The sequence below is a fragment of the Arachis hypogaea genome, chromosome 11 (assembly GCF_003086295.3).
Source record: "Arachis hypogaea cultivar Tifrunner chromosome 11, arahy.Tifrunner.gnm2.J5K5, whole genome shotgun sequence".
NCBI lineage: Eukaryota > Viridiplantae > Streptophyta > Magnoliopsida > Fabales > Fabaceae > Arachis > Arachis hypogaea.
Genome location: NC_092046.1, coordinates 33,329,526 through 33,350,700, shown reverse-complemented (window position 1 = coordinate 33,350,700; position 21,175 = coordinate 33,329,526). Strand labels below are relative to the sequence as shown.

The 21,175-nt window shown below is 31.7% G+C and overlaps 1 protein-coding gene across 3 annotated transcripts; it reads right to left on the bottom strand.

Annotated features, from left to right (window-relative positions):
* Window positions 1-8,211: 8,211 nt before the first annotated feature.
* On the bottom strand, window positions 8,212-13,238 carry LOC112720645 (uncharacterized). Of its 3 annotated transcripts, none has more exons than XM_072206697.1 (3): window positions 11,469-13,238; window positions 9,591-9,818; window positions 8,212-8,930 (listed from the first exon to the last, which is right to left on the bottom strand). In XM_072206697.1, the coding sequence occupies exons 2-3, from the start codon at window positions 9,669-9,671 to the stop codon at window positions 8,301-8,303; spliced, it is 711 nt and encodes a 236-aa protein (XP_072062798.1). In that variant the 5' UTR covers window positions 9,672-9,818; window positions 11,469-13,238; the 3' UTR covers window positions 8,212-8,300. The 3 variants fall into 3 exon arrangements, with proteins under 3 accessions (XP_072062798.1, XP_072062799.1, XP_025627444.1); XM_072206698.1 differs by having other exon boundaries at window positions 9,591-9,795; XM_025771659.3 differs by lacking the exon at window positions 11,469-13,238 and having other exon boundaries at window positions 9,591-10,175.
* Window positions 13,239-21,175: the final 7,937 nt, after the last annotated feature.

The following is a 21,175-nucleotide window of genomic DNA, read 5'->3' as shown; positions in this document are numbered from 1 at the left end:
GTCCAATAAAATTAGTGATGGAATAGTCAGTACTTGTGAAGTATCTAAAATATTATTTTACTATAATATAGGTTGTTTTGACAACCATGAATTCTAATTTTAAAAGCATATACCCACTATTTATTACTGAACATCTTGAGAAGATGTATGGTGTCCAAAGTAAGATAGTATGACTATCAAAGATTTTATTTAAACTAGTGGGAGTATTGGACAATATATTTTGAATTAAACAACTTTAGAAGTTGGAATGCCATTAGGCAAATGGCTTTAGTGAGAATTGTTCTTGCAAGCATTTTGAGAGATTTATTTTATTGCAAACAATTTATAATTGGCTTTAATATGATTAAAGTTTGTGGCCTTTTTGAAAACTCAATAGGAGTATTGAGGATGCGAATCTAAACTGCTCTTAAGGGTTGGTTTGACCAATAATAAAAATATTGAGTATTTTTATTATAAGAGTTTAAAGTAAAATCTCTAATATCTAATTGATATTCTATTGAATAGAGAATGGGATTCTCTTCATGCATAAATACTAGTACTCTATGTACTCCATCATGTTTAAGAAACATGAAATTTGATTTAGTCATATCACTATTTGTTAAATATTTATACTACGTTTTAGAAATATTGCTAAATTAACAAATTTTTTACCAAATCAATTTTTTATCCATATGAGATATGGAAAAGGCATAAGCTGAAACTCAAGAACATTAGAGTTTGGAGATGTCTTATATATGTTAAGAGATTGCACAACAATAGAATTGACACTAGGTCCAATAAATGAGATTTATTGGTTACTCTAAATAAATAATGAGATTATTTTTATCACTCTTCTTATGACAAAGTGTCTGTGATAAGAGGTTAAACTCTTTTTTAGAAAAGGGATTCCATCTTAAAGAAAGAGTGGAAGTACAATTACTTTTATTAGAATTGTATACCACTCAATAGAGAATATACTTTCTCTTGAAAGTATAAAAAGTTTGATCGTCAAACTAACTTTTCGAAAAAGTAGCCTATTTGTATAATGATACAATTCTATAAAGATAGATCTAATGGTTACTTAGATTTTTTATAATTATGTTCAATAAGGATTGTCCTTAAAATACAATTATGCACTATTGTAGTGGGAGATTTCATGTTTTGAGAAAACGTGATATTTATTATGCACTAGATATATTTTACAAAAGGTCAAGCAAACATGCTCAAGAGCAAAGGTGTTTAAGGTCAAAAGAGTTTTGATAAACACAGATCTGCATTGAAAAATTATACACATGATTGATTGGCTCTAGTGCAAGTGGGAGATTATTGTGATAATAGTATGCCCAAGATCCAATCCATCATGATTGGCTCTCGTGCAAGTGGGAGATTGTTGGGAATAAGTAGTATGACCACAATCCAATCAATCACGTGTCAAATAATTCGTTATTGTTATTATATTAAAATATTAATATAATAAGGTCCTTGATTAAATTTAGAGATTTATCATTGTGATAGTGATCATAATATTGAGGGATAAATCTTTTATAATTTAATCTAAATTGTTCTTGGTCATAGGATTATTAAGAAGGATATTAATAATCCGAAAAGATCAATATATATATAATAGTCTTCATTGGATGAAGATTAATAGATCTCATTTATTAAATTATATATATAGATGGTGCATATAGAGATATGACCATTGAACTGACTCACTTTGAGAATTCCTAATGGTTATAATTACCGTACATTTGTCAATAGGATATTCTCAAGATGAACATAGTAATAGAGTTTCCTTTGACCTGCGACTGTCATAGTAATTAACAATGTATTTATTATACTTTGATTCCGGATACCTAATACCCTAGGGTGCTAGTTGAATGGATATTGGGTATGATTTAAATACTTGTAGAATTAATGATTAGTCAATAAGGAATCCGTCAACTCTTGGTAAAGAGTTTGAGATCTATGATTATAATGACTGAGATGAATAAAACCTTGGCCAAGGGGATTGAATGAATGAAGGAATGAGTTTCTTAGGTCATTCACAGTTCATTATAATAATGGTAACTAGTTAGAGTTTGACAATTAAACCATACTCTAAGGGTTAACCAAGAGCTGGAAAGATGGAAGGAATTATACTTTGTTCTTCTAAGGTTCTTAGTAAAAATATATTACTTCATACTATCGGGTCGTTGAGGAGTGTTGCTAGACGCCAACCTTGATTAGTAAATTTAGTATGACTAATTTACTACCCGCTTAGTATTGAACCTATGGGGTCACACACTAACGAGTGTTCTAATCTTTGTTGTAGAATTATTTAATTATTAATTTGATTTGATCAAATAAATAATTATATTAATTTAAATGAAATATTATTATATTTTTGCTAGCACCAAGAATATAATAATAGTATGATAATTGAGAATATTATATGAGATTTGAGAATAATTAGTTATTCTATTTCTAAACTTGAATTCTAAATTTGGATGAAATCCTAACTGATTCTGTTTCAAATTGAGTTATGATATGATTCATAAATTTGAAAGATTCAACTTTAAAATAACAAGATATGATTTAAATTTGAATTGAGATTCAAATTTAAAATCAGAAACAAATCTCATACTATATATATGTATGCCAAGAATAAAGGAAAACATGAGAAAGACAAAGAGAATTATTCCTTTACCTCTACACACATAAATGTATGTGAGTCTAATTCTTGTAGAAGAATTTTATGGTGTGCAAAGAGTTGCAAGAGGTTTCTCAATTTAGATCAGATGTCCATTGGTTAAGGAGCTGATAGCAAAGGTTGGTCTCGGTGTGGATATGCATAGCGCCTTCGTACCATCGAAGGAGAAAAAGATTTTTACTAGTGTACTCAGGTATTTAGATCTGATCTATATATTGTATATTATTGGAATAAAGTTTAAACACAAAATAAATCTTTAGGATTACCTCTTTTCTTCCGCTGCGTGTTATGAACACATCGTAATCCTTCACTATCTTAGAACAAACCTAGTCTTCTGGTCAAGTAGAAAATAATCTTTAGTAAGCAAGTCAAGCACAGTAAACAAGTATCATGGTCTAGCTACAACTGATTCTAAAATAATGTAGATCCAGAATCAGCTTAAGGAGCTCTATGCTTTTTTTTTTTTTAAATTAAGAGTGAGAGTCGAAGCCAAAACCTCTAGGTGAAAATAAAAAGACTATGTCATTTGAGTTATAACTCATTAGCTTAATGAACTCTATGTTTACTCTCACACAATTTTAATTTTGTATTGCGACAATATAAGTGTAAGGCTAGGGTCGTTATTAGTTTGGTAAATTAGTTATAGCAAAATTAGTTATATTATTCTGTATTATTCATGTTCTACATAATATAACAATCATTTCAATTTATTTCATTCAACCAAATTGAGTTAATTTTAGTGGTTAGTTCATTAGTCTGCTTAAACAAATGTCGAAAATTTGAATCTCATCTTGTATATGCAACAATTCAATAATCAACAGCAAACTTTTAAATAAAATTCCGATTCGCGACATTCTTAACCTGAATTAGAAAATATCGTAAAAAAAAAAAACAATTCATTCTCTTTCAACTCTTCTCTTCATCATCTATTAACTACAATATAATCCCTGTCCATGTCTATGAGCCTTGTTAACATCAAATAATGGGGGAAAGAAGAAAGATTATGTTTTTATATTCTAATGGAAATGCCAATGAGGCATTAAATGTAAGTAGAAATTAATATTCTGAACATATTTGGAGACATACCTAACTCTTACGCATGTTCAAAGATGTTTTATTTAAAGTGTTTTGGAAGAGAATCTATTGTCCATCTGGTGGCAGACAGGTACTAGATCACTACTTGTTGGCTAGTAAGTATGCGAATCACTGAATGAATCATGTGTGGGAAAATACTAAATATGAATGAGGAGAAAAAATAAACACAAAAAGAATTCAATTAATTTCTTCCATCTGCATTGATTTAAGATATTATTTATCTTGGTTAGCTAGGATCCCCGTCCTCACTAATTAAGGTTTTGAACTCTTGGAATGTGATTAATTAATTATTTGGTTTGGTGGTAGAGTAGTTAAGTACTATGAAAGTATGAATGTACGTTGCTCCAAGATAAAAAAAAAATTAACTACATTGGAATATCAAAATTTTTATGGTGCTTAAATTTAATAGTTATTCAAATTTATTTTTAAAATTGTATTTTAAAATTTATAATAATCTTTAAGATATTTTTCATCATCAAAAAGTTAAGCTGGACTGATTTCTATCACACTAACAAATCTTCACTCCAAAACGACGTCATTATATATATATATATATATATATTCAGACCCCCTCAACTCTTACTCTCTCATACTCACAAGTCACGGTCACAACACGGCAGAGTTTTTTTTAACCTCTTTGTCTTTACTTTTTGTCGGTCACCGTTTCAACGTCACACCTCTCGTCTCCTCTGATCTCTAGCGTAACCTAATCTCTCACATTCACAGTATTCGAACACAGTAAAGGCAATACTCAAAGCCTCAACCTTCTCTGTTGTTGTCTTTCGCCGACTTTCATCTTGTTGTCGCGGCGCTCACCAGCCTCTTTATGTCACCGCGTCGTCTCGTTTCTCACCATTACTGTTTGCTGTTGGTTCCCCCTCTACTTGTTGTCATCACTGTTTTTCGTCTACACTCTTCTCTTTTCTCTTTTCTGTCACCTTCTGCCTTTTTTTTCTCTTCTTTGGCCCGGTTCTCTCCCTCTGCGTGCGGTGGTCAAGATGAGTTTTAAATTTTGTTAGGTATTTAATTATTATTGTCTAATGTTTTGAGTAATGGTTGCTGCTGATCCTGTTTTAATGTAGCTGCAACGGTTAATTTTTTGTTGTTTTTTATTCTGTAATTGATGTTGATTTTTTTCTTATTGTTGTTATTTTTTTATTATTGCTATTTAGGTTGATGATGCTTGTTGATTAGATTGATTGATCTTTTCTGATTATTGCTGATTTTTTTTTATATTTTGTAATTGCTATAATCCTAAAACAACAATCTTTGATCTTTTCTGATGATGTTGTTACTGATGATTGGATTTGGAGGAGTGAAAGTAGTGAATGGAGTTAAGGAAGAAGAAGAGAATGAGAAAGAAAATCTGGGTGAAGATAATTTGGTGTAGGATTTTTACCCTAATAATACTATAATAGGGACCAAATCGAGTTAAAAATTTGTATGTACCACGAAATATAGTCGTTGTTATCCATCGTGGCATCTTCCAGGATACATCGTTACTCATTTTGCGAATATTCGATGGAATATACCTCAAGGACAACCGTTGTTAAATTCAAGGATAAATTTGGGGTAATTTTAAGTTCAGGGATGAGTTAGAGGCTCGATTGCAAATTCAGATACCACTTTGAGATTTAACTCTAGAAATACATAGTTGTGATTGAAATTGATTATTTAATGGGTTTAGTTAACATGTGCCCTAAGGGAATATGTTAAAACTATTATTAATGGAATATTTTAAATATATTTTTTTTAATAAATATAAAATAAATACATTGAAAATTTAAATTTTTCCATTTTCAATAAAAATTTTCTAAATTTATAATTTTAACATATGTTCTAAGGAGACAAGATAACTAAATTCTTATTTAATTAATTTTTTTATAGGATCTGTGTTAAAGTTCATCTTATTAATCAACGATATTTTTTAAATTTATTATCATTTAAAGATTTGTCATTAATTAATGAATTATTGTATGCACAAGTTAAGACAAATTTAAACTCTCGACACTTATTTAAATGAATGAATGAATTACTTACTTGACGAATTTAAGTTGGTCAGAGAGTTTTCTTTCTTCATATTATGTAAAATTGATTTCTTGAAAAAATAATTTATTTAAAAAGAGTAAAGATATATATCTTGTTACTTAAAAAATTGATTATAAATTTATAATTAAAGAAAGATAAATTTTATAGTACTTATAATTTAGTATTTAATTTTTATTTAATTTATTTTTTATAATAAATTTTAAATATTAAATAATTACTTATTTTTATATTTTTTAAATTTAATATTAATTTTTAATATTTTTTATTAAGTTAAACAAACATTTTTAGATATCATTACAATCACCTTAAAGAAAGGATAAAGATAACGATTATACTATTTTTTTTTCACTTTAACTTTCAACACTTGCATATATGGATGTCCACCATCATAATCCATGAAAGGAAGAGCTGAGTTTCATTTCAAGACTTTATTAGTGGTAAGGAATGTGTGTGACAATTGGATCAAACAAAATATCTCAGTCCTATCACTCATATGCATAGAATGGTTTCAGGCGCCAGGGTTAAAAAAGTAATAAAAAAGAATGAATTCTATCCAACCTTTTCAATATTAAAAAGTAAATGATCTCTTATTACATGTCACACTATAATGAACTTTAATCTTTTATCTAATTTAAATTTTAATAACCTATGGTATAATTTTTGATAAGGGATAAGTATTTTTTTCGTTTCTAAGGTTTGAGGTCAAAATTAAAATCATTCCTGACTTTTTTTTGTTATTAAAATCATCCTCAACGTTACAAAACATTATAAAATTGTCCTTTTTATTTTATTTTACTAAATTACCCTTATCAATTAATAAAAATAATATTAAAAAATAAAAATAAAACCTCACCCCAATGTCTCTTCATTGTCTTCCCTCCCCATCTCCTTCTTTCTACCATTTCTGCTCTCATGGACCCCTCACCGCCACCGCCATTTTATCTCCCGCCCCCCTCCACCTGCACCCCCACTCCCTTATCTCTTCCCTTTTTTCTCTCCCCATCCAAGCAGAAAATCTCACAACAAATTCAGATTATGCAATACAAATAGAAATTTTAGTTCACACAGAAGAAGAAGATGAAGAAGATGCAGAAGAAGAATCAGATTTTTGTTTCCTAGTCCAATCACAGCAGGAACAAGCAAAATCAATAGAAATGGCAGTTCAAGCAACAATTCAGCAATCTTCATTGTTAAGTTATAGTTACAAATATGCGGTGCCATAATTTCAGCAACAACAACAAAATTCATGCCAAACTTCAAAAATCATGGATGCAGAAGAAGAAGAACTCGATGCAAACTCAGATTCAACAAACAATTCCACAACAAATTTGCAGAATGTATCAACAATTTTAGATCCAGATTTTTAATTCCACATCCAAACAAAACCGCATCAGTGATATCTTCTTTCAGGAACAAGTTCAACCAATTTGAACACACAAGCAATCCGAATTTCAATTATGCAATCAGATTTCCTGATTCAGGGACCAGCTTACCTGTATGCCGGAACGCAACCTTTGGATGCCGGTGATCGTCCGTGGCAGGGAACAAATCCGGTCGAGGACGAAGCAGCAGATCTGACAGCAGGTAGCGGCGCCAAGGACGGCACCTCCGTGAAGGGGGAGTAGATGCTCGCGACGCCCTAGGTTGACGGAGTGGCAGCAGCGACCGGCACCAGAGAACATAGAAGACACAACAGCAGCTGCAACAACAGTAGAACTAGCTGCCAATTCCAAAACCTTCTTTTCCTTAATCTTCTGCCCTAATTCCTTATTCCAGCGATGGCGACGGGACCTCACTCCTGGTGGCGGTCTTCCCTTGGAATCGAGACGGAGGACAAAGCAGCGAGGGCTTGCAGGGGCAAGTGGCGGCTTCGAGAAGAGGCAGGGAGAACTCGAACAGCAAACAACGGAGGATCGGGAGTTGGACGGCAGCGGCGGTGCCTCCATGCAAGCTTGCGACGGCCGGTGGCTGCGGGTTGGACGCAGGGGCAGCGGCAGGGTAATTTGGTAAAATAAATAAAAAAGAACGATTTTATAACTTTTTTAACGTTGAGGATGTAACAGCCCAAACCACCCGCTAGCACGATATTGTTCGCTTTGGCACACAAGGCCTCACGGTTTTGCCTTTGACGATAGGGATGATAGCCGAAGCCCCCCACACTCACTCGTCAAAATGCGTCATGTTAAGGAAAGGTATCCACACCCTTATAAGGCATGCTTCGTTCCTCTCTCCAATCGATGTGGGCCTTACAGAGGATGATTTTAATAACAAAAAAAGGTCGGCGACGATTTTGATTTTGACCTCAAACTTTAGGTCCTTTTTTATAACTTGCCCGGAGAACATTCCACACAAGAACATCATCTACAGAGTTAGTAGTCGCATCAAAACCCTTTGAAAAAAAAAAAATTAATCACATAAAGTAATAATTTAAATTAAAAATACCTCACATTATATACATCATCACACACAGCGACATATTAGATTTTTATTTATGTTTCTTTTCCCGAGTCATATTCAGATTGAGATTCAATACTTGATGAAAAAGCCAAGGTGCTTGTTTCTTCAAACTCTCTTGTCTCAAACGCTCTTCATCAACAGCATCAAAATTTTGCCTAATAACAACTCCATTATTATTATGGAACCTTGTCTTGTTGTTGACATCACTTGACCCAGTTGAAGAAGAAGACAAGCTATGCCCTGAATCCGAAGTTATTGGTGTCACAATAACTTTCTTGATTACCTTGCGGTTGTTGTTGTTGTAATAACTTGAGGGCCCTAGTGTTAACTCAATCTCACTCTCTTCGATAAAATCTAAAATCCCATTATTATTATTATTATTATTATTATTATTATTATTATTATTATTATTATTATTAGCTTCTGATTCTGCAATGTGTTCCTCCAACACAGGTGGTGGTTGTTGTTGTTGTTGTTGATCAAGATTGAATGGAAACATTAGTTGTGGCTTTCCTTGACTTGTACCCTTTTGATGATGTATATGGCCATTTGAAGTTATATTACTAATGGTGTTGTGGAAGTACCATCCTCCTTCACTTACTTCAATGTTCTTCATTAGTATCTTTTGAATTCTATATAAACGGTGAAGTTCATATACCTGTGTAGAATAAACATAAATTTTAAGTCTTTGGAATTTGTAAAAGCATTTTAGAGTAAATGTCTTTTCTCATCCCAATTATTTATTTGAAAGACAAAATACTCTTCATAATTTAAAAATTTCTAACCGTCAATCTTTAATCATCTAAATAACGAAATTAAATAATCCTAAACTTAATGAGCTGATGTGTCAGAAAAATTTAGATCACTAGTGAAAATTACTCAGACTATTTACTTAAATGATTAGGGATTGATTAAGAATTTTTAAATTGCAAATTTTTTTTAAAAAATGGTCAAAGACCAAAAAATACATTTATTTAGAGAATATTTTATGTTCACAATTTTAATATGTTTGAAATTGAGAAAAAGATAAAACATGTAAACAACTAAAATAGTAAAATTGCGTTTAGAATGAAAGAGAGGATGAGACAAAGATAATAATGAAGGAAAATATTAGATTTTTTCCCCCAACTTTCTAAGATTCATATTGGAGTGTTATTGATATCCAGATACTCCTCCAATGTCATGCTTCAAATTCGAAAGAATTCTTTGCCTAAGATACAAGACTACTACTATATATTCTCGTTCTTCAATCAAGTTGTTTAATTTTTGGAGAAATAATTTATTACAATGCGGATTGAAATAAGAGAAAGAGAAGTACCTGTTCTCTGAAAGTTTGTTCATGTTTGAGCATGGCCATCTTCATGTATTCCTTGTCGCATGACCTCACAACCTTCTCCATTATTTCTTACCAATTTTAAGCTTCTTCAACGACGGGAAACTGCTTTGATTTTTCAGTTAACTACTTTTTGATTTGTTGGAAATTTGTGTTCACATGTGCATCTTCATGGTACCCCTCTCCAAACCTTCATTGGCAAATTAAAGTTACCTATATGAGATGATAAATCATAAATAATGTAACTTATCAAATTGAAAGAGGTATTTATGTAGAAAAAATAATAAGGATGATGGAACAAGAATAGTGTAGTGGCCTTAAATCACTTAATACAAAATCATGACATCAACTTCCTTTTAACATAATTTGTCCGTTCGTTTCCCTTGGCTGACTCTCACTCCAAAAATTTGGACCACAAATCCACAATTGAAATTGTACTAAAGAGAGGGGAAAAAAAGGTGGAAAAAATATCTTCCGACACCTTTATGTGTTGAATTTTCCTACCATAATAATAACCTCTCATATGATGTCATTATTCAACTTATCCTTACAATTATTGAAATATTTTAAATGCATAATCAAGGCAACATTTTTTTCCTCTTCTTTTCACATACCCCAGTTTTAGAGAAAGCATGCTTGAAGCAATATCATTAGAGTTAGGGCCATAAGAAATCCATATACTTTTTTCTTTTTTTTTTCTTTTTTATTTCCTTACCTTTAAAAAAAAAAAAGTCTACATTGTTTTCTCTCATTTATGGTATCTCTGCTACTATATTATAATTAAGAATAAGCCACTAAAATTATTCTCAGTTTTTGAAAACGCTAATAAAAGTATCTTTTATTTTTTTAATTTTATAACATTAAATATATTCTCAAAATGTATTTTAGAGATTGTATTTTGATATATTTTTTACAAGCATGATAAAAAAATAAGACTTTTTTATCCTTATAATTTGGTAATTTTATGCCAAATAAATTATTTTTTACAATTTATTTTTGTTAATGACAAAAAATACTTTAAAAAAATAAAAAAATTCTAGAAATAAAATTTTGATACAATTTTTATATGTATTTTTTAAATAGTTATTCAAATATTCTTACAAAATTATGAATTAAATGCATAAACACTTTGCTAAATACAAAAAACAGAAATACTTTTGTCAATATATTAAAAAATTAAAGACAATTTTAGTAATTTACTCCATAATCAATGTTTCCTTTGTTAAACTATTTCAAGACAATTTTCTCTATTTACTCCACATCTTTAAAGGAATGAAAGTGATTTATGCAATGCTTTTAAGCGGCAAATTAAAGGTTCTAAGCAATTACCAAACATGATCCCCAACCATATTCCACATGTATGTGAAAAAGACTCTCAAAAAACTTTATTTGGGGTACCATATTTGATTTGTTTTGCAATCTTATTATTATAAAATTATCACATCATACATGACATAAATTCCAAACATTGTCAATCTTTTTCATATTCAACTTCCTCCCCTACCAAAATAAAAAGATTAAAAAAAAACGGAAAGTCAAGAAAAAAACGATGAAGAACACAAAGCCAAACTCAAACCAAAAGAAAGGGTGTGTGTATTTTCTACTTTTAGTAGTTTTGTTAAAAAGATAAAAATATGCTTTTAGAAGTTTTTCCTTCGTAAACTTTTAGAAACAAAAATTCTAAAAATAAAAACAAAAAACCAAACACGTCATTAGTTTTAATAATAATAATAATAATAATAATAATAATAATAATATAATTGCCTTGTTAGAACTATGCTCTTAATAGATATGAATCCACTAAATTTCAACAATAAATTAAAGTCGAAAGAAACAAAGAATGAATAATCCATAGCTTCTAACCTCATCAAATAATTGAGTGAGCCAAGAAGGAAACTCCACACTTTTTCTCCCTTGAGCAAGAAAACAACAAAGCAATGTAATAGTAACTACTTGTTGGGAATAAGACACAATTCCCCCTTGAGAAAACACCTTTGACAGAGAAATAAAATAGACACAATCACAACACAAGAATTTAACGTGGAAACTCCAATTACCGGAGAAAAAACCACGGCCGTTGTCAAATGACAACCAGAGAATATCACTATGTGAAAATTGTTACAACACATAGACTTCTTTCTCTCACCGGCACCCCAGTACACCCACACTCTTTCAAAGCAAATATCTAACTACACCTCACAACACTCTCTAATCAAAGAGTACAGAGGAAAAGAAAAATCAGATACAAGCTTAAAGTGTTTCTGACTGGTGCAAAAACAAATGGAGAACTTAGCCTCATATTTATAGCCTAGGCCACCCACTCCATTTGCTATCCTAAGCAATGTGGGACTAATTCAACCAAATCCTAACAATCTCCACCTTGATTGAAATAGTCACACATCTTCAGCTTCCATTGTCAACACCGACAATTCTTTGCTGCCATTGTCTATACCGACAATCATAGTTCAGAGAACTATCATACTCCACCATGAAAGTATACTCACTTGGAATTAGACCACTCCAAGAATTTCGCCTTGGTACAGATCGAAACCTTGCTGAAAATTCATGGTGCAACTTCCAAATTGGCTTTTCCTGGAAGTTCTTCAGCCATCGACCTAACTCCGCCACACACCTTGCATCTCAACGCCAACCAATGCCCGTGTGCAATTGTGGACCCGATTGCCACAACTTATCCTTATCCATGGCAGTGCGGTAATACCATGAGGATACTTCTTGTCTTCTAGAGAACATCATCTTCTCTCATAGAGAGAGCAACCAGAGATCTTCTCCTTCAACGCCTTGTGCAAACCTGATTGTATCAACACATCCTTGACTTGTACTTGCCACAAGCCAAAATTGATTCTTCCATCAAATTTCTCTATTTCAAGCTTCACAGCACTTGAATATCCAGACATTGTTGCAACCGTATACTGGAATATTATAACTCAACTGTAGACCGTGCACTAGGAAGGGTCCCCAGGAAAGAGAGGTGGGTCACAATGGACACACTTAAATACCAAGTCTTTCCTTAGCCAGAACCTTTTCCAAACTGCACTCTCACAGAGTCACACTGCCTTCCAGCAACAACAACAGCAACCAAAGATCAACCTCAAGCCACAGGACAAAATTCTTTTCTGATGTGGAAGGTCAGACTAGGCTGCAACCACAGAGCATACTAGAATAAATCCCACCGAACCGAAGCTCTGATACCACTTGTTGGGAATAAGACACAATTCCCCCTTGAGAAAACACCTTTGACAGAGAAATAAAATAGACACAATCACAACACAAGAATTTAACGTGGAAACTCCAATTACCGGAGAAAAAACCACGGCCGTTGTCAAATGACAACCAGAGAATATCACTATGTGAAAATTGTTACAACACATAGACTTCTTTCTCTCACCGGCACCCCAGTACACCCACACTCTTTCAAAGCAAATATCTAACTACACCTCACAACACTCTCTAATCAAAGAGTACAGAGGAAAAGAAAAATCAGATACAAGCTTAAAGTGTTTCTGACTGGTGCAAAAACAAATGGAGAACTTAGCCTCATATTTATAGCCTAGGCCACCCACTCCATTTGCTATCCTAAGCAATGTGGGACTAATTCAACCAAATCCTAACACTACTCACCCACTCTCTCTCTCAAAAAGGAATGAAAAAGCCAATATAAGAATCAAGAAGCTCCTCCTTTCAGCAACAGAAACCTTTGTTTCTTTTATTCCACTTACAAAGAACTCTCTTAATAATCACTCTGCTCTAACATTGTATATCTCTTGTTGGGGAATTAAACAGAAACAGAACTACACTCTGTTTGTGGAAATTAAGATTCTCTCTGTTTTGAAAGACACACAAACCAATAAGGTGTGGTGCTATATTGCATGAGGGAAGTTTAGATTAGATTAGTTCAGATCAGAGGCATGCCAAATTAATTAATAGATAAATATGTGTACATGCATTATTTGCATATATATATATATATATATATTATTGTTTTGAGGATCACAAGGCCTTGTTTTGTTCAAGACAAATCATCAACATAACAGCATTGCCCCTGCTATGGTGAATCACATGCACCTAAAATTTTCTATAATTAAAATCACAGTTGGCTCACTTCCTCCCAATATAAAACAAAGGAAAACATTTATATATTATCGCTATATCAAGTATCGGTTGAATTGCTAGAGATGATTTAATAATATCAAACGTTAGGTGATCCATACCATCGCAGATAATTTTCTAAATCAACATATCAATAATGTTATATGACTAATAAAATTTATTATTTTTAATCAATACTTAATTAATAAAAATATTTTTATACATAAAATTTAAAGATAGTTAAATCATAAATATTAAATTTTAAATTCAAGATCTTAAATTTTAAATTTTAATAATATAAAAATAAAATATTAATTTAAAATATTGGCTAATATTGATAAAAAATATTAATTCTTAATATTTTTCTTAAAATATTTGTTAATACAAAATAAATTTGATCTATGTCTTATCTATACTTCAAACATGAAAGAAAGGCTGTGATAAGAAAATATTTTAATTAAATAAATTAATAAAAATACTAAAAGATTATTAGAATTTATTATTTTTGGCTATCAATTAGCTATTAATATTTAAAAATATGAGTTAAAATATATTGTTAAATTATTAAATTAAAAAAAAATTAAATTGATAACTAAAAATAATAATAAAAAATAAAATTTTTTAATTTTTTAATATTATATTATTTAAAAGATGTGATTTCATGAAACCACATTTTATTATGTTATTAACAATTTAAGTATGAATTGTAAATCAACTACATTTGGACGGAGTGAATAATATATATTTTAAAGAGATACAAATATATTATTTTAAGGTTTTGAATCAATATATATTATATTGGCTTTTTTTTATTGTTTCCGCTTAAAACATTTTATATTATGAAAAACGAATTCAAAATTAAATTCTAATAACAAATAATAAATAATCAGACATTATATTATATTATAATTTATCGTATTGGAGCGTGCTTATTCAAAGGAAAGGAGCTTATGGTGGCACCTTCTTTGCAGCCGACAGATAGATTCTGACTTGTCAACTTTGTGAAACTTAGTAATAAGATAATAACCAACTTCATCATCGCAAATCCAACGCATAAGTTCTGAGTTTCCACATAAGAAATTAAAATGGGTGTGGGGGACAAAAAATCATGGGTTTATCTCAATCTTAATTCTTGTGTTCGAGTCTCCAAAAACATGGATAGAACAAACAGAGAATCACCAATTATGGATGTTTTGTATATAAATATAAAAGAAGAAGTGGGTGCAACATGTATGGTGTTAATGTTTGAAGGGATTTTCAACGTCACTTTGCAGGAAGAACTCAGAGCAATGATTATGAATGTTACCTGGCCATGTGTATTATATAGTGTAACGCGTTATATATATTTTCCTTTACATACATATTATTTAATTCATTAAACAAATACATAGATATGCATGGGATTTTTTTTTTTAAATAAATAAAATATTTTATTCAAAATATGTAATTTGTAAGATTTATACCAAAATATACTTTATCTCTTATCTCATTTACACTGGAAACGAGATAAAAATGGAACAATGTAATCGTATTACATTTGTATATATTTTGTTTATACTATAATGAGATAAGAGTGAAGGAGCCTTATATATATATTTCATCCACAACGCCTTTTTAGTCTTTATCACATTCATTTCTTCAACTTTTTTTTCTCATTTTTACCCTTTTCTAATCAAATTTTTGAGTTAATACGACATTATGACGCACATCGATGCACACGATGCAGACATCAACCGATTGAATGCAACATGATACATCACAGTAGCAATCGATTTTGAGGTTGGTGTCGTTTTTTGTTTTATGTTTATGTAAAAGCATATATATACTTGTTTTTAGTTAATTTTTAGTTAATTATTTTTAGGGTAAAGTATATTTTTTGTCCTTAAAGTTTGACAAAAGTTTTAAAAATATCCCTAAGTTTTATTTTGTTTCAATTTTGTCCCAGAAGTTTTCGATTTGTATCAAATATACCCTTGACGTCTAATTTTTCAAAAAATTTAAGATCGATTCAACAACAATTTCATAAGAACAACCCCTCAACACAAGCAAATCAAGCATAATTTTCATGCATTATTGTTATATTGGTCTTAAATTTTTTGAAAATTTAGCCTCCGAGGGTATATTTGATGCAAATCGAAAATTTTTGGGACAAAATTGAAACAAAATAAAACTTAGGGGTATTTTTAAAACTTTTGTCAAATTTTGGGGACAAAAAATATACTTTACCCTTATTTTTAATAACAAGACGTTTATTTTTTAATTATTAAATATTTAAGTAAAAGGTTTTTTTTTAAATTTGTTATTAAATATTTACTTGTTGTTTATTTAAGTAAATATTTTTAGGATAAAGTACTAAATTGGTCCCTCACGTTTGGGCGTAATTCTGTTTTGGTCCTTAAGATTTAAAGTGTCCTATTTGAATCCAAAAAAGTTTCATTTAGCTTCAATTTAGTCCCACCGGAGGTCAAAGATAAATAATTAACAAAATGTCCTACATCACAGCAATATAAGAATAAGGTCGATAATCTAGAGAATAAGTACAAGCTCCAGAGGTACAAAATCAACCGTGGATGTATCAATACATTTATTTATCATTTTTCTTATAATTAAAATGAAATATTTTCTATAAAACTAAAAAAAATGTTAAATACATGTATTGATGTATCCACGGTTGATTTTGTGCCTCTAGAGCTTGTACCTATTCTCCAAATTATCGACCTTGTTCTTATACTGCTGTCATGTAAGACATTTCATTAATTATTTATATTTGACCTCACGGTGGGACTAAATTGAAGCTAAATGAAACTTTTTTGGATTCAAATAGGACACTTTAAACCTTAAGGACCAAAATAGGATTACGTCCAAACGTAGGGACTAATTTAGTACTTTACCCATATTTTTACTTAATGTAAGTTACGAAGGAGATGGAAAATAAATGTTGTTATTAATTATTTAACTCAATATTTTTATTTAAATTACATTATAGAGTAATTACCTAAATCAGTCCTCAAGGATTTTAAAATTAGACATTTTAGTCCCTAAAAAAAGTTAATACACAAATCAATCCCCAAATGTTTTACTCCAACAGACAAATCAGTCCCCTAGTTTATTTTCCGACAGAGTAATTATCCAGATCAGTCCCCAAGGATTTTAAAAATAGACATTTTAGTCCCCAAAAAAAATTAATGTACAAATCAATCCCCAATATTTTTCTCTGTTAGACATAATCACATAACAGTCCTCCATCCAAAAATAAAATAAAATAAAATAATAATAATAATTATTATGATTATTAATTACACAATAATACTGTACTATATTTTTTATATTTTTAAGACAAAAATATTGATAAATTTATTCATTAGATATATATAGTCACTCAATAATAATAATAATAATAATAATAATAATAATAATAATAATAATAATAATAATAATCAATAAAATTATTAGAGATTATTCTACAAGAAATTCAAGATTAAAATCATTTGATATTTTTGTATTTAATATAATCAAAAGATGTGTAACACCCTATCACACATAGTCTTACGCTTAAGTCATAAAGCTGAGGTAGTAAGGTATTACGACCTCTAAAAGTAATATATAATAATAATAATAATAATAATAATAATAATAATGAAAAAGAGATAGTATGTTAGGAGCCTTGAAAAATAGGTAAAATAAAATCGCAAAATCAAAAAGCGCAACTCTCAAAAAATGTGGTTACTTGCATGAGAAGAAAACTAAAGCTCAATAACAAATATATACAAACGACACGAGTAGAGGGTCAATAATACAAAATAACAACCTCCTAACTCAGCCTGCGAAGCCAAGGCTGGACGGAGAACAGATGCATACAGATATATACATAATAATAACCCAAAAGAACATGTTAAAAATCCTAGTTCTCCATAAAACCTCTAAGAGGTAGCTAAACAAAGTGTTCTTACATGCAAGTGGAGAAACTATACATATATATACATCAAGGTAACAAAAGGAGACTCCAAAGTAAACCACTTCACCGCAGAAACTTCAGACGCCTACCGAGGTGCCGCTCGACCTGCATCTGAAAACAACAACATAGTATGGGATGAGAACCGGAGGTTCTGAGCATGGTAAAGGTGCCACACACATAATATATAAGGTCCTGGGAATGCCAGAGGCAATCCTAGAACACCGACACTCAGATTATAAAGCTTAAAATTACTAAGCAGAAAAATGAAAAAAGAATAGTTGTCTAGGGAATTCTAAACTCAACTTAAACTCTATCTTAACATCTAACCTGTCCATCCTTTCCTCCGTTCCTCCTTCTCCAGTGAATTTACAAATACAGACAAACAGGCAATTGCAAACACAGGTAGGAGACAAGTAGTGCAAGTAGCAATTATCACAAATATCAATATATGTTCAGTTAGGCAATCCCAAATAAGGCATAGCAAACAAGCAAACAAAATGCATATGATGAATGTCTATTCTACTGGCCGTGAACTCACGTGTTGGTTACTTTTCCAGAACCCGACACATCTGGTAGCTAACCCAGACATTGGTCTCTAGGTTGCGCATCTCCAGGAGGATCATAAATGAAGGAGAGTGCCTTTCCACCTTCTCCTGGAGGTTTCACGAAGGAGAGTGCCTTTCCACATAGAAGGAGTGTGCCTTTCCACCTTGCAACTAGAGAAGAATGTGGGAGAAACAATACAAAGGAGAGTGCCTTTCCACCTTCCCCACATCTACATCATGACAAGAGAGGAAACTTCCGTCCTCAACTTGCCATATCGCCATTTCGGCCACACACAACCATTCCCAAATTTCATCATTTATCATCATCAGTTCCTTACATTCGTTCTTTATAGCCATAGTAACATGTATTCATTTAGCTTTCACACCATTCTCTTATAATTCATCACGTTTACCCTTTTCTTCATCCCCAAGTTACCTCAACTCCCTAGCTAAAACTAGCTACTAGGTTTAGTATTATACTTTACGACTAAAAGGAGGAAAATAAAGGTTTAGAAGTCTAAAATCTGGTTTAAAACACAAAATCTAATTTTGCAAGAAACGGGGGCCACGCGTACACGTGGGCCATGCGTACGCGTAGGTGAGAACATCATGTCACGCGTACGCGTGGGTCATGCGTACGTGTGGTCATGCATGTTGGCTCATTACGCGCATGCGTGGGCTACTCGCGCATGCGCAGTTTAAAATTCCATGCCACGCGTACGCGTGGATGTACATTTTTCCAAAAAAATAACAGATTACGCAGAAAGCTGCAAAACCAGATTATGGTTACCTGTATAACATGTATTTCACACTAACTTCCGTCGTCCATAACTTTTTCTACAAAACTCCATTTTTCACAAAATTTATACCGTTCAAAAGCTGTAAAACCATCTTTAAGTTGAAACAAATTCCATTTCCAACCAAAATTTGAGGCTCGAGTTATAGACTGCCGAAGTTCGTTAAAATCAAGTTTTTATTCGAAACCTCAAACCTTCATTTTCTTTTTAAAACTCATTTCAACTCAACTCATCATACCTATAATCATCAATACCACAACAATCCTCACAATTCTACTATTTCTCCATTCCACAACATCATAATCCAACCTCTCAATTCATCAATAGGATATCATTTTGCCTATTCAACACACACACACACACACACACACACACACAGCATCATCAATTCATCATTCAAAATTCATCCAACAAGCACCAAATTCATCATCAATTCGTCATTCATTAACTCATCACTCACATCATATTCTTACCAATTATAATACCAAAGCTTCCATCACTTTACTTTAGTCAATCATACACCAATACATACATAAACTCTTTATCAATAACTCATTACTCTAGTCACAATAATCACCATCAAACCAGTATAATTAATATTCATTCACCTTCTCCACTTTACAAGCACCAATAAATCTTTAATTAGCATTCCAAGTTTAGCAACCACAATTTAAACCAAAATTCAACATTTATCATCAAACACTAAACAATTTACATGCTTGTACATTCATCCCTATCTTATAGTCCACTAGCCTAAGTATTCATAGAACATTATATATTAAATACGTGAAACCTAAACCGTACCTTGGCCGATTTTCGCATGTTGTCCAAGGCAAAACACCAACCAATACAGCCCCTCAAGCTCTCAAAATCATCAAAGCGCAAGTACCCAACCTCCACAAAGTTCCAATGCTCACAATTCAAGCTCCAACATATAGACTTATACACCTAATTTCACATATATCACCATACATACTCAAAATTCATAATCTAATATACTAGAACCAAAATTGGCTAGGGTTGATGAACCTTACCTTTATGTGCCTCAATCAAACCAAAGTCCACCAATTCCTCAAGTCAATTTGATCCTATAACATTAATTTAACCAAAATCTTATCACACCAAAAACCCTAATATTTCAGATTTAAAGAAGAGATAATAGGAGCTGAGATCATGATTTTCTCACCTTAAAAGTACCGGGCTCTGTAGAGCTTGTCTCTGCAGACGCGTGGCCGCAAACGGTGCGGCGATCGGAGCTCCGGATCAAAAGTTATATGGATTTAATCAAAGCCAAGGGTTTTTGGAACTTTGGAATCGTTCTTCCCCTTTGCTAAAATGTTTCAGCGTGCTTGCATGTAGAGGGAAGAAGAGTGGATTGAACTTATTAAATGGAATGGTTTAGTTGGGCTCACGGGTCCGGTTCGGGCCCGATTCGATCGGTTCGGCCCGTTCTGTCCAATCTTAGGCCAAATTCTTTGAAATTGGTGTCAAAATTCTCGTTTTGAAGAGCTCTCTCCTTTTTTAATATTAGATTTATATTTTTAATTTTCTTATTAAAATTTAATTTATTGACTAATTATTCGCTAATTTTTCGGGGTTTACATCCTACCCACCTAATTAAGAATTTTGTCCTCAAAATTCAGATTTAGTTACTTGAAAAGAGGTGTGGGTAGTCGTCTCATGTAGGATTCGATACTCCTTGGTTTTAATCACTTTGTCTCATTTGCTCACCGTGCCTAACCTCGTCGAGATAATTTCTAAGAAAGTGCAACTTCCCTTTTCCTAACTTTCTATATCCTCACTTCTTGTTGTGGTATACTACTCATTCCGTCTTCCGTATTTTAAAAGTTTTGCTCCTATTGAGTTATCGCCTTGATGGCTATATTTAGGAACTATACAAGCTGAATGACAACATTCACAAGGAGAAAAATTAAAGTGCATTGTAGGAAGGAATTCAACTTGCTCCTGTGATAGAGAGAGAACAGGGAATATTGAGTCAAGTAAGTCTCAACTGACTTCTGGAGAGTGCGGATTGTGGAGGTGGGCAATTCCACTCACGGCGAATTTCTCAAGTCAGGATTTACACAAGTATGCCTAGACAAGGCTCATGCAAGAATGAAATAGTATTGGTAAAATAATCAGTCCATTGCGAATGTCAAAAATCTT

Excerpts from the sequence above, each read along its gene's own strand:
- LOC112720645 (XM_072206697.1), bottom strand. The coding sequence starts at position 9,671 with ATGGAGAAGGTTGTGAGGTCATGCGACAAGGAATACATGAAGATGGCC. Across the intron at positions 8,931-9,590 it reads AACAAACTTTCAGAGAACAG|GTATATGAACTTCACCGTTT; the intron begins GTACTTCTCTTT and ends TATTCTACACAG.